The sequence below is a fragment of the Podarcis liolepis genome, assembly GCF_965112155.1.
Source record: "Podarcis liolepis genome assembly, chromosome: 6".
Taxonomy (NCBI): domain Eukaryota; kingdom Metazoa; phylum Chordata; class Lepidosauria; order Squamata; family Lacertidae; genus Podarcis; species Podarcis liolepis.
In genome coordinates, this window is record NC_139559.1 from 49015160 (window position 1) to 49042036 (window position 26877).

The 26877-nt window shown below is 41.5% G+C and overlaps 2 protein-coding genes and 1 long non-coding RNA gene across 4 annotated transcripts; 1 reads left to right on the top strand and 2 right to left on the bottom strand.

Annotated features, from left to right (window-relative positions):
• The first annotated feature begins 259 nt into the window (after window positions 1–259).
• On the top strand, window positions 260–14525 carry LOC310709619. Of its 2 annotated transcripts, XR_014527601.1 has the most exons (6): window positions 260–885; window positions 3855–3939; window positions 5536–10979; window positions 12209–12313; window positions 13223–13316; window positions 13826–14525. It is a non-coding gene; the product is annotated as an uncharacterized lncRNA (long non-coding RNA). The 2 variants fall into 2 exon arrangements; XR_014527602.1 differs by lacking the exon at window positions 260–885 and having other exon boundaries at window positions 905–3939.
• Window positions 6134–20781, bottom strand: SLC16A4 (solute carrier family 16 member 4; the record flags this gene model as incomplete). The annotated part of the gene is made up of 8 exons (XM_083509490.1): window positions 19594–20781; window positions 18131–18263; window positions 17128–17271; window positions 16370–16531; window positions 15270–15827; window positions 13215–13426; window positions 11704–11797; window positions 6134–6261 (listed from the first exon to the last, which is right to left on the bottom strand). The coding sequence occupies exons 1-8, from the start codon at window positions 19702–19704 to the stop codon at window positions 6134–6136; spliced, it is 1542 nt and encodes a 513-aa protein (XP_083365616.1). The 5' UTR covers window positions 19705–20781.
• A 2441-nt stretch (window positions 20782–23222) lies between these two features.
• Window positions 23223–25046, bottom strand: LAMTOR5 (late endosomal/lysosomal adaptor, MAPK and MTOR activator 5). The gene is made up of 2 exons (XM_083509500.1): window positions 24892–25046; window positions 23223–23566 (listed from the first exon to the last, which is right to left on the bottom strand). The coding sequence occupies exons 1-2, from the start codon at window positions 25029–25031 to the stop codon at window positions 23506–23508; spliced, it is 201 nt and encodes a 66-aa protein (XP_083365626.1). The 5' UTR covers window positions 25032–25046; the 3' UTR covers window positions 23223–23505.
• Window positions 25047–26877: the final 1831 nt, after the last annotated feature.

Below are 26877 nucleotides of genomic sequence, written 5' to 3' on the forward strand. Positions count from 1 at the left end.
GCAAGACATTTTCGTCTTGCGAAGCAAGCCCATAGGGAAATTCGTCTTGCGAAGCAGCTCAAAAACCGCAAAACCCTTTCGTCTAGCGAGTTTTTCGTCTTGCGAGGCATTCGTCTTGCGGGGCACCACTGTATCTAACAATACATGTTTTCTAGATAAGTTGCCTGAACTGTACATGAAATTCTAAAAGTTTCTGTGCCATGTATCTGTGTAATGGCATGTCTGGACCGTAAAGTTTTATTTTCATTAATTTCTCCAATACTTAACTTGCCCTTTTCAGTGCTATGATACCCTTAGCAGAGTTCTTCTATGACCTTAAAACATTTCCTGGTGAGTTATTGTGAATTTAGATCAACATCATCTAATGTGTAATGTTAGAGTGTGTGGTACTTAGGTATGTCATTTACACTCAGTAAGATTGAGGGCTCTGCTCAGAAGAAAATACTTGGTGAAGTACAAAGCAGGTTGGTTTGCCTTGTACCACTTCAGAGAATCCCAGCTTGGATTTGGGTTCAAAGCAGAGCCTTGCTGCAGAAAATCTAAAGCTTTCCAGTGAACAGGCTGGGGTCATCAGCAACTAGCTCTTTGCCTCCTCTTTACAATTAGATGAAGTTAGCCTCTTCTAAGTAGATAAAGCTTGCCAAATTTCATACAGATAGGTGCAGGGGTTGTTGTGCTAGGCCCCCTTTAAAGTTGTGGGGTGGATTTGAACTGAATTTGGCACTTTTGCCGCTCCTCCCAGTAACTGCATTGGGGCAATGTGAACTTTGCACCCTCTTGCTTTTTCCTTGACAGGGTGGATGACATGTTCCTGAAGCATGGAAGTATACTGCTTGTCTACAATTATGACATCATAGGCTTCAGGTGCTCAAAAAACAGTTACAGGTGAGAAGGGGATGTGTGCATACTGATGCACCCAATGTCCTTGCTTGCTCTACTCACAACCTTCTTATGTGAAGTGGAAGGTCTGAATGGGGCTTGGTAAGCACATTCAAACCCCCTTCAGACCCACTTTTTGGGAGGGGAGGGGAGAGTAGGGACATAGGACTGAGGATCTCTATGCATGTCCTTGCACCACCTTTGAATATCTGAAAGGGCACACTCACACATAACAAAGTACACACAGGAAGATTACAGTACCACCCAAACACATATAATGTTTTTTCTCTTTTTTAATGCTAAACTTAAATGCATGTACAACTTGGGTCACAGTGGGGGAGTCAGAGGTGAAGGCAATTTACTTCACTATAGGAACACAGGAAGCTGCCTTGCACTGAATTAGGCCATTGGTTTATCTAGCTTAGTACTGATTGGCAATGGCTGTCCAGTGTTTCTGACTTTAAGGCTCTCTCTGAGCCCTACCCGGAAATGGAACCTGGGACATTTTTCATTAAAGGAGCTGCTCTTCCAGTGAGCTATGGCCCTGCCTCGCAATAATAAATGCCCCACTAATATGAATAATGAGAAAGACAGTAAGTGAACTGAAAAATAAGAGCACAAGGGATTTGTTGGGGAATTATGGAATGATTTTGAGAATGATTTCTCTGGATATAGGGAATGACTGGTTGTGATTGGAATAAGATTGGATGGGGAACCTGTGGCCCTCCAGATGTTTGACTAATGTGCCTGTCATTCTTGGCAATAGGCCATGCTGGCTGGAGCTAATGGGAGTTGGGGACACAGGAGGGCCAGATGTCCCCCAACCCTGGTTTAGATAACGTAGGACAAAAAGCAATCACCAAAACTTCACCATAAACTCCTTTGTGATCTTCGGATGAAGGGCTGTATAGAAATTTAATAACTAAGTAGTAAAATAATTACTGTTTCTAAAAGTGAACTGGCAAACAACAATGAAGATTGGTGGAATTGTTCAGATACATAACTCGCAAAAGCACTCATGAGTAAGCCCTAAATGGAAGCTGGAGGTGCCAATCACAAAACGTCACCCTCTTCACGCAGGGTGCTTTCTCTTTCTGGAGAGCTTGGTTGTATTAACACTTAACTGACTGTTTGGGGGTGTCTTATTTCATTCTCCATCCTGCTGACTCCAGATCATTCAGGAATACATTCAGTGACACCAGTGCTAAGACATATCAATGAAACTTCCGTTTACGTACCAAAAGTTAGTTGCACTTGTAGGATTCCTGTGTGCTTCTTTTCTTACCCCACTGTTATTAAACCAGCCTACTTACCTACCACCTCGTTTCACTAAACTTGTCCTCCTTAAGCACTGGATTGGAAGATAACCAATGTAACAGCCAATTTATAAAACAAGATACAGGAGGTGATCCAGGAAATTACGCACCTGTCAGTGTAATGTTGGTCCCTTCTCTACTGTAAATCCACTTTGCCACAATGTCTTCATCAACCTTAACCATTGTTAAAATGAGGCCAGTGAGATTCCCTGTTAAGCAGGGGTTGAAGCAGTTTTGCAAGACCAGAGTTAAAGGATGTTTGGTTAGTAACAATAGTTAATGTCACGGCAGAGGTACGGTTAAGGCTTTGAAGGGAAGAGCAGAGATTTATAGATCAACATATTATGGCTGCAGTGACTTTCAGAAGCAGAAGTATGCAAAGTAAGAGAAGCCACTGTGCAGTTAACATTCTTCCAGATGAAATCAGTAGACATAATTAAGAAACGGCAGGGCATAGTCTACTAAAGCCTGTCCTGTCTGCAGCACAAATATAAAAAACCTTGTCCATTCTTTATGAATATACCTTTAACTTTTTATTAGAAAAAATAGGATTTGAGGCTTTTGAAATACTGAAGAACCAAGGGGGGGGGGAATGATGCCAATGTTTTAAAATACAGCAAAACATGTGGGAATAACCAGGTAGCATCCTCCCCTCCTGCTGCTTCATATACAAGAATTTCCTTGTTCTACCTACCACCACCACCAGCAGCATGCAATCTTTACTCATTTTCAGTTCTTACATGGTTCTTTGTCTGGAAGTTGCAGGCTTTTGTTTTGCTGAAATGACATGGATTCTATACCATTATTTCTGTACAGATGTTTGTACATTACTTGCACTATAGCAAAAGATGAGGTCATGGGGACCTAAGATTGTAAAGTAGCTGAGTTCTAGCATTATGAAACGGGTCAGTTGCACATCAGATCAATTAGCATGATGTCTACAGTGAATAAATGCACAAGAAAATACAGTTGAAAAGGAAGTTGCCAAGAAGAAGATGACTCTTTAAACTAGTTGTGGAATGTTTGTCTTCTTTAATGACAGACGTCTACACAGCTCTCCCAAAGTGAAGCAGTGTATAGAAAAAGGGTGACCAATACTACATTATGGTGTAGTTGACAGCACATTGTGTATGTATTGCAGCAGATCATATGAAAAACAGCTGATCTATTTTCATGCACACATACACATTCTGGTGAGGACAGGGAGCTGATGATTCCATGGATGCATGGGCTACATGCAGCCCTGAAAATAGCTAGCAAATGAGCTATCACCCAAAGTAAAGAAGTGTGTATCTGTACATAAACATGAACAACAGAAGCTAGACTGGTTTTGCCATCTTAGTGCGATTTAATGTTTAGATGGAAGGTATGGGATGCTTTTGAGATGAAGCAAGATTTTTGGCCATACTGTAATTAGTTTTCACATTGCCATGCTGATGTTGAAAATCTGAAATCAGTGCATTTCCCTGGAACATGTATTTCTAGTAAACATGGTAGCAGCCCACTGATGGAATAAAATGGATATCTGTTTTGGTGTCCTTGTGAAACTGTGTCTATACAGATGGTACATATCAGGAATTGTTCCTGTTTGCTGGACAAGGTCTGCCCAACTTGGGATTGCTGGTGATGGGGTTCCCTTCTATATCTTTTTGTCTGCAGTTCAACACCACTCTACCTCTATTTAGTAGAAGCACCTTCAGATCTGGCCTGCAAACTTACCGTAACTGCAAAGTGTCAAGTCTAGGTAAATATGAATGATCCCAATTTCCTTCGTATCTTTGTTGTATTTGCATGTTTCTCTGTTCGGCTCGTTCCATATTTTACTGAAACATCTTTAGTAGCATAGTTAATCAAACCAACTCAAATGAAACTAAGATCAGCAGGCCATCTATTCTAGTGCTGCCTGTTACCAGGCTGTACAATGAAAGACTTCACAAGTCAAACCCAGCCCACCCATCATGAATGGTGATCCACTTGGCCGCAATAAAACTAGTGTCTGGAACTGGGAAAGAAGATTGTCAAGTGTGTGACAAGCCACAATTCCTGTCCGTAGGGATACATTAGATTTTTAGCTGGAGTTGCCTGAGATCTTATACAAAAGTATGCACCCTATTATTGGCTTGTGCCACCTTACAGGGTTTAATACCTCACATTTTGGTCAGTTCACCCTCATGGCTAGGAAGTTTTAAATGCCTGCCTGATGTTAAATACAAATGGTAATTCTCTTTGTGCATCCCATTCCATTGGGAAGACAATTTGAGTAGCAGCATTATGTACAAGGATAGATATTCCATTGTTGCCATCTAGTGGGTATTTGCTGGTGGAGTATTCACAGGGGTGATTAGCAAGTGGATACTTTGTTCTTGCTGCCTGGAAAAAGTGTTCTCACATGGAGCCACTTGACATGTTACAAACTTTCTACATCAAAGAACGTGGATTTATATTTGATATAATAATTATTACGTTTTAAAATCACTGCTACTAATAGGTAGGAAACTACCTCACACCAGGTGATACTTTTGTCCCTGACGCCTTGTGCTGTGTGCTCTGATTGGTAGTGTCTTAGGCAGAAGAGTTTGGATTTGGATTTGATATCCCGCTTTATCACTACCCGAAGGAGTCTCAAAGCGGCTAACATTCTCCTTTCCCTTCCTCCCCCACAACAAACACTCTGTGAGGTGAGTGAGGCTGAGAGACTTCAGAGAAGTGTGACTGGCCCAAGGTCACCCAGCAGCTGCATGTGGAGGAGCGGGGAATCGAACCCGGTTCACCAGATTACGAGTCCACCGCTCTTAACCACTAACATTGGAAATGTGAGGTATTGAATCTAGACCTTCTGCATGAAAAGCATGTGCTGAGCTATGGTCCCTTCCCATAGAATACGAAACATGAGTGTCTCAGTCTTAAGTGTATATGCCAAGAAGTGGTGATGCGTGTGTTTATGTACATGCAGCAAAACGTGTGTGTGATGATCAGAAATGACTCTGGGCATTTGTAACCTGTGAACTAAACAAATTAAGGGGCCTGTTGACAGATTTCCTTGTTCATTTTGTGTGATAGCCCCTGTAGGTCATCAGAAGTGACATGATCTTTGATCTTTTTCTGGCCCTTGTTTCCTTTTGAGTATAGGAAAAGATGCTTTCCTGAAGCGTATAGAATTACATATGGAAGCGTGTTCATTCTCAAACTATTACCCCCCACCATTAAACCACTTTTAACATAACCTAAAAGGCCAATATACCATATTCTGTAATGAAAAGGTCTGTTGCACCAATATATGGTACTTGATAAAATTTAAAACTTGATGCCTATGGTTAACTTACTCTCTAATCCTTTCTAGGAGACGGTGTAGTGAGAGCCAGCAGTGTTGTCTTCTGTCCAGATTCTGAAGACAGTTTGTATTTCACAAATTACTGTTGAAATGGAATTGACTTTCGGAGGCGGGAGGGGGACATTTGCTGTTAAATGTCTTTCATCCCCTTAAGCAGCTTTTCCTCCTTGGGTTTTCTGCTTACTCTTTAAGTAGTGACCTCTTTCACACTTTTAGGTTGCTAGTATTTGGACCTTCAGAGGTGAGTTAGCTTTTTCTGTGTTTTGGGATATTGGGAAGGCATGGGATACCAGGCTTGTTAGACTTGGCTATTTAAAATGTTTCTTGCAGTTTTGTTTGTACCTAACAATGTGTTAAAAACTCGGTTTTATGGCAGAGGCATTCAGTTGTATGTTCAGGATTTGAAGGTATACTTAATTTCAGTTTTCATAGTATATAAATTTACTATCACACTGGTATGTTAAGGCACCACAGCTTCAAAAGGTTATCTTTTGGAAAAGTCCTTTAATTTATTTCTTTTTATTACATAGTCAACAAACTGTTATAAATGTTACATGATATGGCTTCTTCCAATTGCTGCAGAATTTTGCTTGCTTATGTAGTCAGTTCAGCTTTTTTCTTGCCTCCATTTTTGGGCTACTGGTGCAAGGAATAGTGAAAGGGAAGAAACAAGGTAACAGCTGCCCGCAAAAATGAAGGAGTAAGCATATGTCTGAGTGTAATCATGTAGCCAACCTGTAGGAGGGAATCTGAGTTCAGTTACTTAAGTTTTTGATATTTCAGTTGAATATCACTTCATTTCCCACAACATTACTATTGCAGAGCTTATATAGAAGGGCCAAGGAAAATAGCTGAGTTTAAATGTTTATTCTGCAAGACTATAGAAGTCCACAGTACAATACTCAAGATTATTTTTGCCCCACCCAAAGCATTTGTTGTACAATACATTTTGGAGCATGAAACAAATACCAGTCTGGCCACACAGCAATCAGATGAGATACGCTCTTACTTTGAGATATCTGACTGGTGTACTATACATACAAATAAATAAATCCCTGTGGCCTTTTTTAAGTAACACTACCAGTTTTCCTCTGAGCAATATTTTTGTCCTCTGCCAAGATGTTCTTAAAATGTGCCACCAGAGGGCCCACTCTTTTTTTCTTCACTGGAATACATGTCTGTTTCAAGGTATTCTGAAATGAACTCCCAGTGGAGGACTGTTTATACAGATTTCCATTCATGGGGTCCTTCCACATGCAAGTAGATCTACCCCATTCAGGGGCCAGTTGACAGTCAGAGGCAGGCTCCATTTAGCTATCAGGGCTAATAGTTGCTGATGGAGTTTGATATGAATCTGGTTTTTCGGTGCAATTCTATGCTGGTTTACTTTGGAAATAAGTCTTACTGTGTTCTATGGGGCTTATTTCCAGGAAAGTGTGCATAGGATTGCAGTCTTACCCCACAAGTTAACTTCATTATGTGAAAGAGTACTTCTGAATCTACTGTGTGTCAATTTTGCTGATTGACTCCATGAAATAATTACTTTTTTATCAACTTCCTCTACACCATGCATAATTTTATAAACCTTTTATGCCACACCATAGTCAACTTCTCCCACCAAACTAAAACACCTTAAAGCCCTAAATCTTTATTTTAGGGAAGTTTATCCAGCCCCCTGTCATTTCAGTTGTTGTTTTTTGTACCCCTTCCAGTCCTTTTTGAATTGTACACAATATTGCAAATGCTGCCACACTAGATTTATACCAAAGAGAGAGACTGTTTTAGTTCTTTTCCTAATAATAACATTTCGTGTTTTATTGCTACTGTGTCCTGAGCTGACATTTTCAGTGAGGTGTGCACTCAAGCAAATGCATTTTCCCCTCATTAGTTTCAGTTAACACCCCATTGCTTTGTATAATAATAATAATAATAATAATAATAATAATAATAATAATAATAATTTATTATTTATACCCAGCCACTCTGGGTGGCTTCCAACAAAACACTAAAATACAATAACCTATTAAACATTAAAAGCTTCCCCAAACAGGGCTGCCTTTAGATGTCCTCTAAAAGTTTGGTAGTTATTTCTCTTTGACATCTGGTGGGAGGGCGTTCCACAGGGCGGGTGCCACTACCAAGAAAGTCCTCTGCCTGGTTCCCTGTAACTTGGCTTCTCGCAGCAAGGGAACAGCCAGAAGGCCCTCGGCGCTGGACCTCAGTGTCCGGGCAGAACGATGGAGGTGGAGACGCTCCTTCAGGTATACTGGACCGAGGCCGTTTAGGGCTTTAAAGGTCAGCACCAACACTTTGAATTGTGTTTGGAAACGTACTGGGAGCCAGTGTAGGTCTTTCAAGACCGGTGTTATATGGTCTCGGCGGCCGCTCCCAGTCACCAGTCTAGCTGCCGCATTCTGGATTAGTTGTAGTTTCTGGGTCGCCTTCAAAGGTAGCCCCACGTAGAGCGCATTGCAATAGTCCAAGCGGGAGATAACCAGAGCATGTACCACTCTGGCGAGACAGTCCACGGGCAGGCAGGGTCTCAGCCCTGGACACAGAATTGACCTGTGCCTCCATGGACAGCTGTGAGTCCAGAATGATTCCCAGGCTGCGCACCTGGTCCTTCAGGGGCACAGTTACCCCATTCAGGACTAGGGAGTCCTCCACACCTGCCCGTCTCCTGTCCCCCAAAAACAGTACTTCTGTCTTGTCAGGATTCAACCTCAATCTGTTTTGCACTTACTCAGAATTGCCTTTGCTATTCTTCTGTTAGTCATTCACCCAGTTTAGAGAGATCTTTCTAGAGTTCATCACAACCTGTGTTTCACGACTCATGAGTAATTTTGTGTTATCCGCAGTCCTGACAGCTCCACTGCTTATCCTTGGCTCCAGGTTTATGAAGTTAATATTTATGAAGTTAAATAGCATCTCAACGCACATCCTTTGAGAACCCTACTGCTCCATTGTGAGAACTATCTTTGTACTTTATACTCTCGCCTTCCTGTTCTTTAACCGTGTTAGCAGTTCAGATCACCCCCTTATCTCAAGCTAAGTTTACTTTGCCTTTTGTGACACTATAATGGCTGTATGATTTCTCCTATCTGCTGCTTTTGACCCAAATAATTCTAATTGATTTTAGTCTTTTAACTTGATATTCTCTCTCTCTCTCTCTCTCTCTCTCTCTCTCTCTCTCTCTCTCTCTCACACACACACACACACACACACACACACACAATTAGCCAACTTGAAAGTGCTAGTAAAAGGGGTACTACCAGTGACCAATATGTGCATGTTCAGTAATTTCATGTTCTTTCTTTTAAGAACTCTCAGGTAATGTGACTGGGTTGCACTCCAGTGACTTGTTAATTTGTAATTTGTCAGTTAGCTTTAAACATCTTCATTTGTTGCCTGTATTGACACAGGACCTCAGATGCCCTCCAAGATAACAATAGATTCTGATTTGGATCTCTCTGCAGCTTCTACCACAGTGACTAGTGATGCAAAGATTCCGTTTAGCCTCTGCAGTCTCCTTATTCAGTACTTCTTTTACACCTTTCATTAAGGTACTATGTCTCCCTGGTTGGTTTCCTACACCTGCTGCATTTAAATACATGTTTTGCTCATGCCTTTAGCAGTTTCCTCTTCATTGCTTTAATTGTTTGCTTTCTTGTTGCTTGATTTCCCCCCCCCCCCAAAAAAAACCTTGTGTTCTTTATTTTCCTCATTTTAAAAGTGCAGGTAGCCAGTGTAGTACCCTTCAGTTGCTACTGGACTAGAGAGCTCCCATCAGCCCCAGGCAGCATGACCAATGTTCAGGGGTGGTGGGCGTTGTAGTTAACAACATTTGGAGGGCACCAAGTTGCCTTTTTCTTCACACTGTTGTTTAACCATGCTAGTAGCCTGTTGGACTTGTATGCCACAGGTTAGAAAGGGAATGAACATTTTATCCAAGTTTCTATTACAATGGTTTTAAACAAACTCCAAGGTTACTGAAGGGATTTGGCCATCCTTTCAACTTCCATTTTATGTTTTCAATTCTGCCTGCTACGTAAGTCCTGAGGCAACATCTAGCCATTTTGAAAAACAGATTGAAGACTAAAATCACACACAAAGCAGGCAACTCGGGGCAGAGTTAAAAGGCATAGCAGCTTCCTGGAGGCAAGCACAAGCAAAGGCCTGGGAGCACAAATGTGTTTTTAGAAGTTGCCAAAATGACATTAACTGTGGCATTTTCCTGAACTCAAAGGGCACGTGGTTCTACAACAAGAACACTACCACAGGAAATGTGAAACTACCCAGTTCCAGGAATGTGAATGTGGAGTTGTAGGTGTGCTTCCTCATCCACATTCTCACCCAGTCATGCAGGACTAAAGACAGCTTGAGGTGAAAGTCTCTCCTAGTTGGCAATGAAATTTGCCAGCGTTACAGGACAAGCCAGCATTGGCTGGTTGCCTGGGGAAATGGGATTTATTTTCTCTTTTGAATGGGTCTGTACCACCTTAAAAATCAAACAAGTCAAGTACATTGGATGTCACAGGAAAGGGGCCTTGTATTCCTCTAGTCCCTGTGAGGGCAGAAAGGGAGAACCAACATTGGGTGCCTACTTCTTGCTGCTATGGAAATCACTGCAGGGTGTTGGGAGCAAACCAAGGGAAGAATTGGATCCAAATCCTTTTTAGTCCCCTGACACCCTTTCAATCTAGGGAGGAAACTGTCAGCCCTATAGCTGGCACAGTGAGAGTGCTCCTCCACCTTTTCTCTCACCTTGCTGGCAAGACCTAGCAGGAAAGTAGATGTGATAGTTTGTTTGCCTTCCATTCTCCTTTTAAAAAAAGGATTCCAGCCTCATTGAATTCAATGGGGCTTACATCTCAATAGGCATGCAAGGGATTTGAACTGTCAATGTCTGAATACAGAGGTTATTCCCCTACCCCAGCTTTTCTGGATTATCTGTCATTTTGTTCCTGGCTGCTTCCTATGCTGCTGCAACTTGATTGGCTAACAGCTACATATGTTCCTTTTACTGGCATGTCAGTTACATGCTAGAGATGCATTAATTTTTTTCCAGGGGAATGAGGCAAAGGAACCCTTTATCACATGGGACTGTGAGAGAGGATTTAGGGCCTTTTTCCATTATCATAATTTATCCTAATGTGCCCATTGATTCTTTTCCAGAGGACTCCACACAGAAAAGGGAAAGACAAAGTAGGGAAAAGGCTAGTCCATGGGGATAACCAACACGATTCCCTCCAGACGTTGTTGAACTCCCAACTCCTATCAGCCTCAGCCAGCTTGGCCAGTGATCAGTGACAATGGGAGCTGCATCTCAACACCCAGAGGACACTACTCTGACTACCCCTGGAATAGAAAGTCTAGGGAAGACCGTGAGAGCGAAAGAGGGCCAGAGCTGTGAAGAAGGAAGGTAGGAGGCAAATACCCAGCCTGCAGCAACCGTGAGCAATATTTTTCCTTACTATTGTTATTTATATTGCATTATCCATGTACCTGGCATTTCACAAAGGTGCTTTACAATAGACAAAAGGGAAACAGAGGAAGTGGAAGGATATGAGATTGTTTAACATTTCAACTGATGGTGCTACACAGTTGCTGCTGCTTATTTCCCTTGTGGGTGGGCAACAGTTCACTGTTACTTCCTAAGGATTTTTTTTCTCTTCTAGAGAGGCTTGTACCCCACAGGCAAGAGGAAGGATTAAAAACACAAATGCATGCTTTATACTCCTTTTCCACACACCTTGAACAGGGTTAAGGAAGACCCTTTTTTGTGCTGACTTTTACTATAAAATGAATGAAAGTCCATAAATAGGTTGGTCTGTTGATAGTGTTTTGGAGGGGAAAACCCAATACAGAATCCAGTGAAGTCATTGTGTGAGTGGAACAGCTTAACACTCGTGCAACTGAACTTTCCCTTCCTTCTCCTCTCCCAGAGGACTCCCTGCACCCTTTGAAATCTGCTGGGGGAAACATCAGAGCAGATATCAGGGGATGTGGAGGGGAAGCAGCTGGAGGAGGAGAGGGAAGGGAAGTTCTGTGGCATGAGTGGAGGTCATTCAGTTTGTGCAGTGACCTTGTTGGATACAAATTTTACTCAGCCTTGCTTTTGACAAGAAAGGAATTCTAGCACTCTTTCAATGGAAGGAAGAGGTTGTTTTAAGTTACCTGCAATAGGAGGTCCAGCGAGGACTGCAAGGCCAGCAATGAATGAGGCATGTCCCAAAGCACTGTGGAATCTGGAGGCTCCTACAAACTCTACCTGTTGAAGCAATCGTTATTTATATGTTTTATAAATATTTTCTACACATTGTCCCCTATTTTGAAAACAGTTTGCATGTTCCCTTCATTTGCATGTTTAGAAATACATTTTTAAAGATAATAATAAAAATAAACCATCTGCAATTAAGCCATAGGTGACCAATCTCTGGCATAGCCAGTAGAGGTTTATGTGATGTGATAGGCACATGGGTCTTTCTCTGGCATAGACTTGAGCAGGGGTGACAAACCTTTTCCAGCCAGAGGGCTACATCCTGACCCTTCACATACCCCAGGGCTACTTTGACACCTGGCACCCTTATGGTGATGTCAGGTGACATCTTCAAAAGAGCTCACTGTCAGTCCCAACCAACTTCTTGGTGCCCACAGTGAGTCTCACTTTTTTCATTTGCAGGTTTTGTTTGGATTCAAACTCCACCTACAGATGGAGACTTTTCTGCTGCAGACAGGCATAGCTATCTACAAGGCCAGTCTATAGAAGAAAAATGTCCATTCACAGGTACATAAACTACACTTGCAGCAGATGTACAACTTCGAATGAGCTTACTGTCAGCAAGCCTCATTTGATGAGGAACAACCTGAAGCACGCTTTAAGCTCCAGATCACAACTGTATGTTTATCTATCCCACACTCCTGACCCCATTTATAATATCAGGTGGGTGATGTTGGGGGAAAATGATTCCACAGAGCAAATTAGGGTCTAATTTGTTCTGTGGGTTGGAAGTTCCCCATGCCTGGACTAGAGTCATATCTCTAGTCCTCCCTGTTTATCCAGTGTTGTACCACTGCATTCTCCCCAGCTCAATATATAATATTTGAGGTCAAACCAACCCAAGGACTATAAATGTATGTAGCTTGCAGTAGAATGGAACAGTCTCATATTTTAGAACTGTGACATGCTTGCTAAAAAAGATTGGCCACTACAGGTTTAAGCAATCTGAAATTAGAGGGGTTGACTATGAAGGGGATGATTTTCAGCAGGGAGAGAGCAATCTATACTTGGAGAACATTTCATACCAGAGCCCTACAACTGATGCCCCCACCCTGCTCAAGTCAAAGGGGTTCAATTAAGCACACTTTCAAAAGTGTGACAGAAGTCATGTGTAGTTTGGTTCTGAGGCAGTACAGAAGACTTGTTTAATTAATGCTTTGGAGGCAGAATCACAGACTCAAAATGCATTGGGTTCAATCAAAGAGATCTTCAGAGCATCTGTAAGGTTTTCTCATGTTCCTATGTACAAATGGGACCTCAGGTATATCATGTTCAGAGCATTTTTAGTTTTCTTGTTTATCTTCTGTGAACTGAAGTAGGTGAAAGTTTTGGATGGGCTGTGCTTTATAATAATTCTGGATCGCTTTGCTATTAGCCTTTTGATGATTAATTGCTTTCTTCTGCTTACCAATACAGGAAGTATCAGAGCCAGGTATCCACCACTGAAAATGGCAAAGCCTACAGAATAGGTCATAAGTAATGGGAAGGTTGTGGCAAGAGGACACAGCAGGTTAGTGACACCACAAAAAATGAGGTACATCTTGTGGTAATGATATTTCTTGATCCAGTTCTGATCTGCAATCCAACCAGAGAGCAAAAGGCTGACTGTCTCTGTTATACCTAAAGGGAAGCAGAAAAATAATGAATTTTCAAACAGAATTTATGTAGTAGAAGCATTGAAAAACACAGATAAAAGGTCAGAAAGGAAAGAGTTTGTACCCTTCTTTTATTTCTGTAATATACATGTGAAAATTCAAAATTTCAAGCCCAGAGGTTGGTGGCAGTTTACATGGAAAAAAAAGAATGTTATTTTACTACCTTTTATCTCTTTAACATTTAATATTTCCTTGCAGAGATCTAATACTTTTTTAAAAAAAAATTAAAATATCCTCCCAAAATAAAATAAAAACAGCTCAGGAAACTTTCTGTCTTTTTTATGCCACTTCTAATTTAGCTTACTACTTGGTATTCTTATGAAAACATCAGTGGCTCACATTGATTGTTTTTGTTTTTGTTCAGGACTAATTTGTTGATCTGCTTAATTGAAAGGTAAGTGCCATCCATTAGAATTTTGTATTTCATCACTACTAATCGCCAACAGTGATATCCTGGTAATCTGCCCGTGGGGGGGGGGGGAGGTCCTCAGGAATTTCCAGATTTTTATATGCCATTTGTGAAATATTTTATGAACAAGTACTAAAAATATTTTCAAAGCCCTGGCTGTCTTTTCCCCTCCTTTCATTTTACAACAAAGTATACTGGCTGCAGTCTAGCAAACTTGTTTATGTAGAAGATTACATGTATATATGCAGCCAGTTTCTTTGTGTTTTGTTTTTTTTGTTAAGAGAAAGTTTGCACATTCGAAATTATGGCCTTTTGCCATTACCTTCAGTCTGCATGACTCATATTTTGTATCCCTGCTCAGTAACTAGCTTTCTTAAAACACTTTGTTGCATGCAATTGCTGGGTTAGGTCCCAAGTCTCCAACTCCTACCTCTCGAAATTGCTTGCTGACAAGTACATTTGCCACAGATGTTACTCCCTTCATATGCCACTCTTGGTTTTTGGTTGGCAAATTTCAAATTGGAGGGAAGGGGAGTATTTTGGGTGGGTGACTGGATTTGGCCTTGGAACTTCTACTTGCTGATCCCTATTATGTATCATTGTCTTACAATGGGAGAAAATGGCTTCATTTAATAAAGTCTTTTTAATTACTGGAGTTCGTTTCTTATTTCATAATACAAATATCAAATGGGGAGGGGAACAGATTCTGTTCAGAACAATTTACTTAGAAGTTGATTAAGACACATTTTTAAAAAATTGATGAGGTGGCAGATTAAACACACCAGTTGGCATATAAAACACACATTAGAGACAAAGAGATGAGATATATTTTGTTATTCAGTGTACAGTGGTGCGCCGCAAGACGAATGCCTCGCAAGACGAAAAACTCGCTAGACGAAAGGGTTTTCCGTTTTTGCATTGCTTCGCTAGACGAATTTCCCTATGGGCTTGCTTCGCAAGATGAAAACGTCTTGCGTTGTTTTTTTTTTAAGCCGCTTGAGGCGCAGTTGCGAGGCACCACGGTATTGTATTTACTATTAACAACACTCTCTTACATTCTTGGTGGCCGCAGCACACCAGGGTCAATGTTTCTAGGGAGCTATTTATTAATCCAAAATCAGATTCATTTTTTCCCAGGATCATTTCTGTTGTGTTGTAAAAAAAATTATCCTTTCTTGTATTGCTATGAGATCTTTTTCTAACTAACATTTTGATTTCATACTTAAAAGCAACAGGTCTTTGGGTTGTTGTTTTTTTAATACAGTTGTATGTTGAGCCATAAGCAGTGTTACATTTCTTTTCTACAGGAATTAGTTTCTCTTCACCCAAAGTGAATTATTAGTGAAGCTGTCATGCAGAGATCTTAAAAAAGCCACTTTAGAAGTTGAGTTTTTCTTACCAGCCACTGAAATGATGTAAGCAGTATCCATTGGCTCGATGCCCAGTGTTTTAGCTCTGGCTGCAAGGTGGAAAGTGGGGATAAAGTAGGCTAGCTGGCTGAAGAGAAAAGACCATGTGAAAATGTAGAAGAAAGGGTTTTTTAGCTGGGAAAAATCAACATGGCATTGCTTGCAAGAAAAAGGCTGCGGCTTGGAATTTCCCTCCTTGTTTGTCGGAAAGCAGTTTTGATTACCATTCCGATTGGGATGTTTGTTTTTGTGGCTCCCGTTCTCTGGCACTTCAGAACACTTGTTGTTTTCTGGGGCTAATTGTAGTCCAACATGCTGTAGATTGTTCATACTGATGGATTCATGATCGAGGGGATCTGCTCTGTTCGGTTCTGTGGTGCCAATTTTATCTTGGCTGTCTTCAATGGTCTCTACAATTTCTAGGTGCACAGGTGTTTGTTTGTCTTCGTGTTTAATACTTACAACTTTCTTTTTCATGTTAATCGGTCGTAGTAGCATGCTAGAAGGAACAAGGTTCAACATCACGCCACCATATATCAGTAGGGCACCTAAATGATTAGACAGAGATTGAGATGTGACAATAACAGGGAAATAGAAATGTTAATAAATTCTATTAGCACCCCCTCTGAAGGAACATTTTGGTGACTTTCAGAGGGTCTAAAATAAGTTAATTTTCAGTCATGCTGGGAGAATTGGCATTCTTTAAGGCAAGATATCAGAGGCTTTTCTACTTCCTTCCCAGGACTCCCCAAGGAGTCTTCTTCCACTTGCAAAAGGTTTTCCTGGTACAGAGATGATTTGAGCCTTGAATGACAAAGACGTACACAGGAGTACCCCAAAGCTATGCACCTGTTCCTTTAAGAAGCAAAGCACACTCTCTCAGTGCTACTCTCTAGACTTGACTGTGCAGGTGGGAATGAATCTACTAATAAAGTGCCTTCCTGACCAGGAAGATACCATGGTCAATAGTATAAAAAGCCACCTAGAGATTGAAGAAGAGTAGCAGGGTTGCACTCCCCTGTCCCACTCTCAAAGCTGATACACATAAGGTGGTAATTACAATGAAATGTGGGAAGTGAAAGCTACCAACCTTGCCATCCATACGTTTCTATCAGGACTTGAACAAATGGTGTTAGTATAACACTCAGTCCCATTCCTGAACGGCCAATTGCATTGGCTAGAGCCAGGCGTTTCTTGAAGTACTTGACAATCATCACAGCTGCTACCTGATACAAGCTAGCAAAACCCAGTCCTAAAATGAAAAGAAACACATAACAAAGATGCTCCTTCTCCTGGGCCCATCCGAAGGATGGTAGGCAACCCTAGATTTGGGTGCCACACAATGAAAGGAGAAGGAGGGAAGCTTCTGTCGTACAGGCTCAAGTTATTGAGCGAGTGGAACTATTTTGTCCAACTATTTTGCCCAAAATGTAATATCTTGATATTTTAATAAGCACGCGCGCACACACACACATATTCAATTTCAAAAGTAATCTTAAGAGCTGACAAAACGAACTCCAGATGATGTCTTTTTCACCTTCTTCAATGTAATTTTTTTTTAGGGCATGTGCAACAAAACATTTTTGTCTACCTAGTGGGTCACATATGAATGAAAGGGGGCACTTGCCTGTAGGTGCCTCCAGTAGCCCAACAGGTAGAGTAGCTCCCTTTGGTTACCCAGAACTTTTTCTAAATTGGGCCCTGTGTCTCAGCAGTGCAGGAAGACCAAAAATAAACAAAATCCCCCCAACCCAACATTAGCCTGACTGTTACTCAGTTTTTCTATTTCCAGTTAGACTTTTCTGTTATTGTGGCTGATTTTTAAAAATATGGTCAAGGTAAGCTCACCTGTCAGGAATCCCATAGACACACAAAGAAAGGGGATGTTTGTGGCCAATATGCTGATAAGACAACCAATGCCAACCAGGCAAGCCCCAATCACTGATGCTGGTCGTTCTCCTATAATTTCACATACTACGGTTACCAGTGGTGCTGCAACAGAGAAGAAAAACAGCTTCATGGTGGCTTGGGGAAAGGGGTACAACTGGCAGAAGGAGAGACATTTTTGCCAGTTTTAGGGAATATTGAACCTGGCATATGCTTAACTTTTGGAAACTATATAATAGAGCTGTCAGGAGAATGTTTTCTGTTGCCTAAACAGAGCTGAGAGAAAAAACTTGCTTCAACATGGCTGATGAGAGTAGTCCTTAATATTAGTGGAGTTACTTATCACATGTGTATCCTCTTTTCTGCGCCGAGTTCAGAGTCGTATGCATGGCATTTCCCCTTCCTATCCTTCTGTGTGAGATAGATGAGGCTGACAGACAGTGATTAACCCAGTAAGTTCTGTGGGCAGCATGAAGATTTCAGTTCAGGTGTCCCCATTTTAAGTCCGGCACTATCCACTACATCAGGGGTGGCCCAAAGGTGGTCTGGGATCTACTGGTTTATCTCTGGGCAATTTGGGGGAGACCAGCAGCAGTTTATGTCCTTCCTTGCTCCACTGGGGAGACCTTAGGGTTCAAGGAAAAAATGAAGTAGTTCCCCTAAACCTGAATTTTGCCACCATATTGACACATGGATGCCGTTGATGTGCATCTATACTAAACAGTAATTTACACATTGTCTGTTCTTACATCCTGGTCTTAGATGCTTATAAGCTTTCAAGTGTTTTCAGGATGGCTGTATACATAGGTTAATGACAGTAGTTACTTAGGCTTTTCTTTCTTATTGTAAGCAACCCATGGTACAGCAAACAAATGCCGTACATGTGTAAAAAGTACCACTAAAAGTGTTTCGGGACTATTCAAATAAAGTATTTCCTCACCAAGTCAACCGTGTTTGTGCTAACCTGCTAGGAATCGAAGTGAGGACATGATAGAGCCAATCCAGCTGATTTGTTCAGAAGAACCGCCAACATGCTCTTGAAAGGCCACAAAGAAAATGGCAAAGTTTTTCGCTGTTCCCATTGTAGATACATTTACCTTAAAAGAAACAAAGCATCCAGTAAAATTGAAGCACGTGTATTGCCTGCTGCCACTTGTCCCTGCCCTACAGAATGTAGCATTTTCCATTTTTAGAATAACACCTGCTATTCCCTGGGCAAATTTGTGATGGCTTTTAACTTTGGATCACTCACAGTTGATATGAAACTAAATGAAATGGTGCTGAACTCCAGTGAGATTTCCCAAGTCCAGAAATTAGCTGACCTGGGAGAAAAAGTAGCCTGGAAGGAGAGGAATGGGAAGAGAGGGATGGATGGTGCAACATCCCTCCCAACTCTCCACTTCTCATTCCCTGACCCATCCACTGTGCTCAATTTATGGCTTTTAAGCAAGCATTGAAAGACACAGATTTGCAGCTGGCGGTCTAGTTCCATCCTGGCAAATTGAAAGGGAAATTTTGTTATGCATGAGTATTGAAAGTGTCCCATAGGCTGCCCAAGGAAGTTCCCAAGGGGGAGAGTTCTTACTGGGAATGGCTTTAGTAAGAGCGCCCTGTCAGTGCAGACCAGCACTGAAAGGGAGCCCTACTTGCCAAGGAGGAATTGGGAGCAGACTTTTAAGCTCAAGGTTGCTCCTTTTCAGCCATGTCTTTACCTGCCTACATAGGTTGTCCAGTGTTGGGTACATGGGTCTGCTCTGGGGAAATGTCTCACAGGCCATATTGGGACCCCTGCTGGGTCTGAGGTCTCCCCCACCACTCTGTGATTATAAAATGTTAGGTGGGAGATTTAATCTCATGGTGTGCACCCCTCCCCTTAATGTTTCTCTTCTTGGCTATTAATATGTTTTGGGGGGGTTGAGCATTCAAATTCTATTCCCCCCCACCGCTGCCCCCAAAGTGGCATTCAACTAAGAAGAAGAAGAAAAAGAGTTTGGACTTGATATCCGGCCTTTCACTCCCCTTAAGGAGTCTCAAAGCGGCTAATAATCTCCTTTCCCTTCCTCCCCCACAACAAACACTGTTGTGCCCAAGGTCACCCAGCAGCTGCATGTGGAGGAGCAGAGACGTGAACCCAGTTCCCCAGATTACGAGACTACCGCTCTTTAACCACTACACCACACTGGCTCTCAGTGGTTGCATGCATGGAACAAAGTCCACCTGTGCAATGGAAAGCAGCCCATATGTACCCCCTGCACTCCCTTAAATTTGTGGGGAGGGTTAAGAAACTCCAGAAAAGTATTAGGGTGCACATAGGGGGTGAGGACAATAAAGTCTTATTGCATGTGTGGACCTCATTCCCTCTGCAAATACCCCCATTTTTTTACGTAAAATGCCATATACATATACTTTGTCACAATTCTTACTTACCAGAAAAAAGTTAAGCATAATCATCCACCCCCAGCCTCCATCGGGAGCTTCTGCACTGTCGTGTTGTTTGGTGCTTTCTTCAGCTTCTGGCTCACCCTCTGTTCTCTCCATTCCTGCTGCAGATTTGAGCTCCAGCAAGTAGCTGCAATTGACTTTGTTAAAGGGCTCTTACACCCAAAAGATAATAGTCCACATTGCTGACAAACCCTCAAAATAAAACTGCCATTGCTGCTTTAACACGGTCTGCAGTTTTTCAACTTAAACATTAACCCAATGTTTTTAAACACTAAAACGGTGGTATCACCCTAGTGAACAAGATGGACCTCTTAATTTTACTGCCTTTCTAGTTGTTTTTACTGCTTTGACATTAAAAGAAAAATATATCAGAGTGGTTTTGTTTTTTTAAAGCTCTGTGGCGGTTAAGGGGTATGTTTTATCAGCTGAGACTTTTGCAGCAAGATCCTTCTGCTTGACAAGGGAAGCCTCGGAAGTAAATGTCAGAACCTGACCTGTATTGTGAGTCAGACAACTGCTGCCTCTCAGGGAAAAGGCTTCTGAATTGACCCTAGTACATCCTGGGCAGGAAATAACACAAAAAGGCTTGTCTCCATAGTGCTTTGCTGAAGCCTGGGCTCTAGCATGTCTTGCATGCTTTTTAATTCAAACTCTGTTTCCCTTTCATCTTAATTGTGCTTTGGTCTCAACTCTTGGTTTCAGCATACACCTGGTGAGCAAAAACTTCAGGCATCCAGTAGGCATTAGTTTAAGGAACAGCCCCAGCACCTGAAAAGAAGGCTTGTTGAAGAGGACAAGAAGCAGTTGCTGTTCTTCTGCACAGGCTTTTTAAGCAACTGCTTGCTGCCTCAGCTAAATTCTACTAGGCCCTGCTTATTTACTAGCTTCCCCTGCTCAAGTCCCTCTCCCCACCAAGGTGGGCTAACAGCAGAGGCAGGAGCCTGGCCATGCCTCCCACATTCTTAATTCCTTCCTGCTAGAGGGTTCAGGAGCAAGGCAGGATTCATTTATACAGAATCATTGAATTGTAGAGTCGGAAGGGACCACAAGGGTCATCTAGTTCATGAGTAGGCAAACGTAAGGTCTAGGGGCCGGATCCGTCCCAATCGCCTTCTCAGTCCGGCCCACGGACGGTCTGGGAATTAGCGTGTTTTTACATGCATAGAATGTGTCCTTTTATTTCAAATGCATCTCTGGGTTATTTGTGGTGACTATCTGGTGCTTCAACCTCCTGCAATGCAGGAATCTTTTGCCCAACATAGGGCATGATCCTGAGATTAAGAGTCTCATGCTCCACTGACTGAGTGATCCCTTTTGTTCAGTGTTCCATTTTAAATGCCTGCCTGCACCTGTAGAAGCTATAAAGAGAACCTACAGTGCCAGTACCCCTAGTTATGCAATGTTCTTTGGTATGAAAGTAAATAATTGCAAAATAACCGTGACAGGTCAAAACACTGGCCATTTCCTCTTAATGGCTCCGTTGTACCTTTAAAATAAGAAACCCTGCATGTTTGAAGGTCAGCAGCTGAAACCTAGCTTCAGAGGAAGCCCTCTGTACCCTGAGTATAAGAGTCTTGATATCATTGGCGAAAACAATGTCTTTTTTCCTACAAGTGGATTGAGCCAGTGCCCCTGGAGGTAAAGCCCTTGTCCTGGCTCACTTTGAATTATTATTATTTTTAAAGAAATAGCTCAGCATACCACCATTGGCATGAATTTATTTGATTTTTAGATTACACAATAAAAAATATTCCCTAGCACATGAAAAGGTAGGTTGGTTTTCATCTTGAGGAATATGTGATATTTCCTTCTTTAAACAAGTATCCATAAAAATAAATTTCTTTATTCAAGTATTCTAGGTTAGAAATGTGTTCTTGTTTTTTTTAAAATAAAAACAACAGAAATTTGATTAAGATTTATCCCCCTGGGGTGAACACTTCATTTTACAGCAGTTACATCCAAAATACAAGTTGGATTGTATTTTTCATGCAGTGTATGATGCACAAGGTAAGGCATTTAATCATATAATTGTTTTGATATGCTCATTAGTAACCACCTTTAGATGGTACTGTTGCTACTATTTCAGTCCCTTTCCACCACACTTGCACAATGAGCAGAGATGCATACATAAAAGGAATATAAACAAACAGCACCATATTCTAAACAGGGAGCATGTTCTCTCTCAACTACACAGGTATAAGTATGTCATCTACTAAACAATAATTTCTTGTAGAGAGAGAGCAAGGTATGTATGGATTCTGTGCATATTTTATAATTACATCTCAAAGCAGGTGCAGGCATATGATAGAATACTCATATTATTCAAATAATCGGTTTTATAGGGTAAAGATCCTTACTCAGGCTTGTAGAGTATGATTTGAAACTGCAGAAGCAGCTATCAGAGGCTCATCAGCAAGGAGCCTGTGTAGAATGTCAACTACTTCACATGAATTAGATCAGTGTTTTCCAAACTTGGCCCTCCCATCATCCCTAGCTAGCAGGACCAGTGGTCAGGGATGATGGGAGTTGTAGTCCCAACATAGCTGGAGACCCAAATTTGGGAAACACTCGATTAGATTAGAAAGGGAAATGAACCTTGGCATACTCCACACAACTACCACAAGGGACCCACTTTCCAGAACCTCCCTACCAGGCAGGAACAATCAGGACAGCTTCAAATCCAAACCCAGACAGATGGTCCAGGAATATATGGTAAATAAGGAAAGGTTGAAAGGAGAATCAACAGGATCACCTTCATCTTGTATTTTCTGGCATAGTAATCCGCTAGAGCAGCTAATACATTTTACTTCAACTGGGATGGAAGCTAGATTGAAAAGGATTCTGATATGTGTCGTGGCTATCCTGCTGCCCTTCATCCTAGGATTAGGTTGTACTTGAGAGAGTGTTCTGATGAGCACAAACCCCACATTCCACACTTGACATGAGTCCCTGCTCTATTTTCTTACACATTGTAGTCATGTGCCTTTTTTAGTGTTACATTTCTGGCTCTATTAACACTTTCCATTGAGTTAACCTATGGCAGAGTTTGGTCTGAAATGTATTGGTCCTCAGGACTCCAGAGGGGATTCAGATTTGTTCGTTCTTAGGATATCCTAAATGCTAGATGTATAGGTCTCTGGAATTAGAACATAAAATCAAGAATTGTAGAGCTGGAAGGGACCGTGAGGAACGTCTGGTCCAACGTCCTGCAATGCAGGAATCGTTTGCCCGTGGAGCTTGAACCTGCAACTCTGAGAGTCCCATGCTCTACTGACTGAGCTATCCCTGATTCATGAAATAGCCAGGTTTACTATCAACCCTGTGTGTATCTCTTGATCAGCTAGTGGAATTCAAGAAACTCAGAAGAGAGCGCTTTTCAGATGGTAGCTAATACACTGCCATCAGCTAACAAGCAGATGACACAAAACAGTTTGTCTCATTAGTCATGCAACTATTATGGTCAAGTCCCTTTTAAATATGTGATTGTTAGTTTTGTACATAGAAGGAAGCTCAGTATACCAAACAACTGCATTTTCTTAAGACAAGTGAATGTCATTGCCTGGCTAGACACACCAAATAAAACAACATTAAGTCAAACGGTAGTGAACAAGCAGTGTGTTCTAGTTTGTTTATTTATTGATTTATTGAGTATTGGGGCCACCTGACAAGGTGCTCTCCCCAGCCATGTAACAGGAAAACATTCCACACATGATAATATGAAATGGCACAAGTTCAGAGCAATTAAGATTCCATACCAACTTGGGAGAATGTTTACAGTCCAATCCAGCTAGGTTCTACCTAGTGATAGAGGATATTCAACCTGTATTAATCTGTAGAAGAGTAGTCCACAAAGATGCATAAATGTTGAAGAGCAAGGAGTATTGTGGATGTATAAGGTTAAGATGCCATTTTGTGTACTGCTACTGTGATGCCATCATGCTTCTGGATCATGATATTGCTGAAAGAAACAGAAGGTTTGTTTTTAAACACACCACTTTCATAGAATGAAACAAGTCCCAAATGCTAACCAAAATAACTGCAGCCCACTGTTGTTGCCTTTAGATCTGTTGCTTTTCATATCACACATAGATTCTCTTCACTTGTCATCATTTGTAATACAGCTATAGACATTTTGATGACACCCCTTTTAATCACCATTATTTCAAATATTAGCAAAATCAGGTAGACTTTAAACCCAGAATTATTTATTAAACCTTTTTCCTTGTAAACATTATCAGTGCCCTATTTGGGCATTGGCTCCACTCACATGTTGACCAACATGGGAGTTGGGGTGCATCACCACCTTTAGAGCACTTCAAAAGTTTTGAGGCTCCACACATACACAGTTTAAAGCCCTGTGCTACTGGAGATCTAAATCCACAGGGAGACTCTGTAAGTAGAAGCTTCCCACCTCAGACCTTCACCCTCAAATTCATGGAAGGCTCCAAATGTGATCATGGTGGCATGCTGGAGGGAACAAGGCCTGGAAGCACACCCCTGCTTACAAGAAACTTAACACTTAAAATAAGGCTTAAGCCAGCCTTATATTTGTGCACTAGCCTGGTACCCATTTCATGTAGGCAACTGAGTGAACTGGCAGAGGAAGGTTGGTACACCCCATCCCTCATCAGTGCCCAACACAGAATGCAGCTCTTCACCCCTGCCAGCCCCAGGCAGACTAGTAACTGGGAGGTGTATTTACAAGGCTTCAATAAGTATATGTTTAAAGCCTAAAATTTGTCCTACAGAACTCCAAAGTCAGTGAAGCCACATGCACCAAGGAAGAATCTTTCAATTTATTCTGTGATATCAGCATCCTAAACAGATGGTCCTATTTCCTCTTATGTTTCCCACAACCCATTAGCAGAAGAGAGCAAATTATTCCATAGCAGAGGGGAAACTACAAGGACGAGGCTCTTGCAACATGCAGTATGATCAAGGGAGGGTGTAGCACTATAGATAAGAAAAGTAGGAAGAACAATAACCTACTTCCCAGCTACACTGAGAGCCTGATGGCAAAACACATTAAGTGAGGCTAGTTAAGATTTTGTGTCTTCTTCACTCTTAAAAGTACTTTTGCAAGTCGGCTCAAATTCCAAGAACAAAAGATCAGAAATTGAAGTTGTTCTTTCCAAACAAGTTACCATGCACATGGAAGACAGAACCCAGAGAGCCGCAAGGATTAACCAATTTATCCATATGAGAAGGCAACTTAAGCAATGGGCCTGTCACGTCAGTTAATTTGTCTTAAGTAAAGGAAGTAATAGCTCCAAATACACATACCCAGTATCTGATTCGAGGCACACTACAGGAATATCTGTTGGATCAGATGTCAGTTTGGCCGCTTGCTGGGCTAGAACAGATATCACACCTGCATGTTCATCTGAGAGGGTACCACGGCCTAGAAGACAATGGTTTATCATTTAAAATGAGTAAAGAAATACAGGATGTGGTCAGTTCAGGGATGCAAAACAAAAAATGCTGACTGAAAAGGGGGAAACCAAATGTAGTCCTTGACCAGAGAATTTTCAATTCCATAAACTGAAAATAATAACAAAGAATGGATGCCAACTGCAGTATTATGGAAGCTTGGCAGTTACAAAGTAATAATGTTTTTCAGGCAATCATCCCAGTGCTAGCATTTTACATTTTATTGAATATTCCAGTAAATACTTTGACACAATATAAAATTTAAACCACATTAATAGGGCTCTTAATTTCCCCCATCAAATATTTCAAATGTATATGAAAGTAAAGGGACCCCTGACCATTAGATCCAGTCGTGACCGACTCTGGGGTTGCGGCGCTCATCTCGCTTTATTGGCCGAGGGAGCTGGCATACATGTGGCCAGCATGACTAAGCCGCTTCTGGCGAACCAGAGCAGCGCACGGAAACGCCGTTTACCTTCCCGCCAGAGCGGTACCTATTTATCTACTTGCACTTTGATGTGCTTATGAACTGCTAGGTTGGCAGGAGCAGGGACCTAGCAACGGGAGCTCACGCCGTCGTGGGGATTCGAACCGCTGGCCTTCTGATCGGCAAGTCATAGGCTCTATGGTTTAACCCACAGCACCACCCGCATCCCCGTATATGAAAGTACTGAGACAAAAAATCTGAAAGTACTGAAGGTTTTTTTAAAAGCTTTGTTTGCTTAATATATGTAAAATAAACATACTAAGTTGCATCACTCTCTAAGGCAACAAAAATTTCCTGATGCAATTTACCCTAATGGGCAAATATTTTTTTTCCCAATTAAAAAATATTTAGAAAACCCAAATAACTATTCCTTTCCTACTTCTTCGGCTCTTCCTCACTCCCATTCCATATCCCATTTTACCACCATTTGCTTCTCACTTCACTTTTCTCTTTCCCCATATTTCCTTTTCCCCCTGCATGCCCACTATCTGACAGTCTGACTTGTTTACAGCTGCTAGGGAATGGTTAAGTGAAGGCCAAGAAGGTCTCAGACATAAGGAACATCTGACAAGTTTTCTAGGACACAGAGATTTTATAGAGGCAGCCTTAAGAAACAGAGCCACTTGAGGAAGAAAGGTGATATGCAAGATTTGTTAGTGTTGTTGCATAAGAAAGTGGAGAGCGTGTGCATAGGGGGTTAAGGTATAAATGAGCTGAATCAAGAGAGGAGGAGAACTAAGTCCCTGCCTTGCCAAAGTGATCCCTGTGTCATCACTTTTACAGATCACCTTTAAAGAAAACTAATAGCAGCAAGAATTTTGTAGCTGTGTTGGGTTAGTGATTATTAACTAGCAGTACGTTTTAATTTGTCATGCCTTCACAATTCTTAAATAGCAGTGTTCAGAAGATACAGGAGCATCCATTACTGATTTACTTGAAGCTAGCTGGCTGATCTAAAGTCACTCACTATAGCTGTGCACTTTAGAACTGTGCAATACAAGGAGACTGTATTAAGTTGTACAAGTCGTCTAGATAGCAATGCAACTACCACATAAGCAAGCAATAGGAGGTTTCTTATTAGACTCTCTTTGCTGTTAATGCTATAACTACCAATCTGACTTTTAAATAATTTCTTTGTATACACAGCACTTTAGATTAAAACAAGGTTTTAATCATTGCCTAATTTAAACTAGTAAAAACGATGCTCAGAATTTATGTAGATCTCTTTTCAGGCACCATCTTGATGCCATAGACACATTTATCGCTGCTTTTCAGTTACATATGTAACTATTATGCACATACACCCAACCAGTGCTTTTTTTCTAAAAAAAAAATGTTGAGGGGTACTCTCA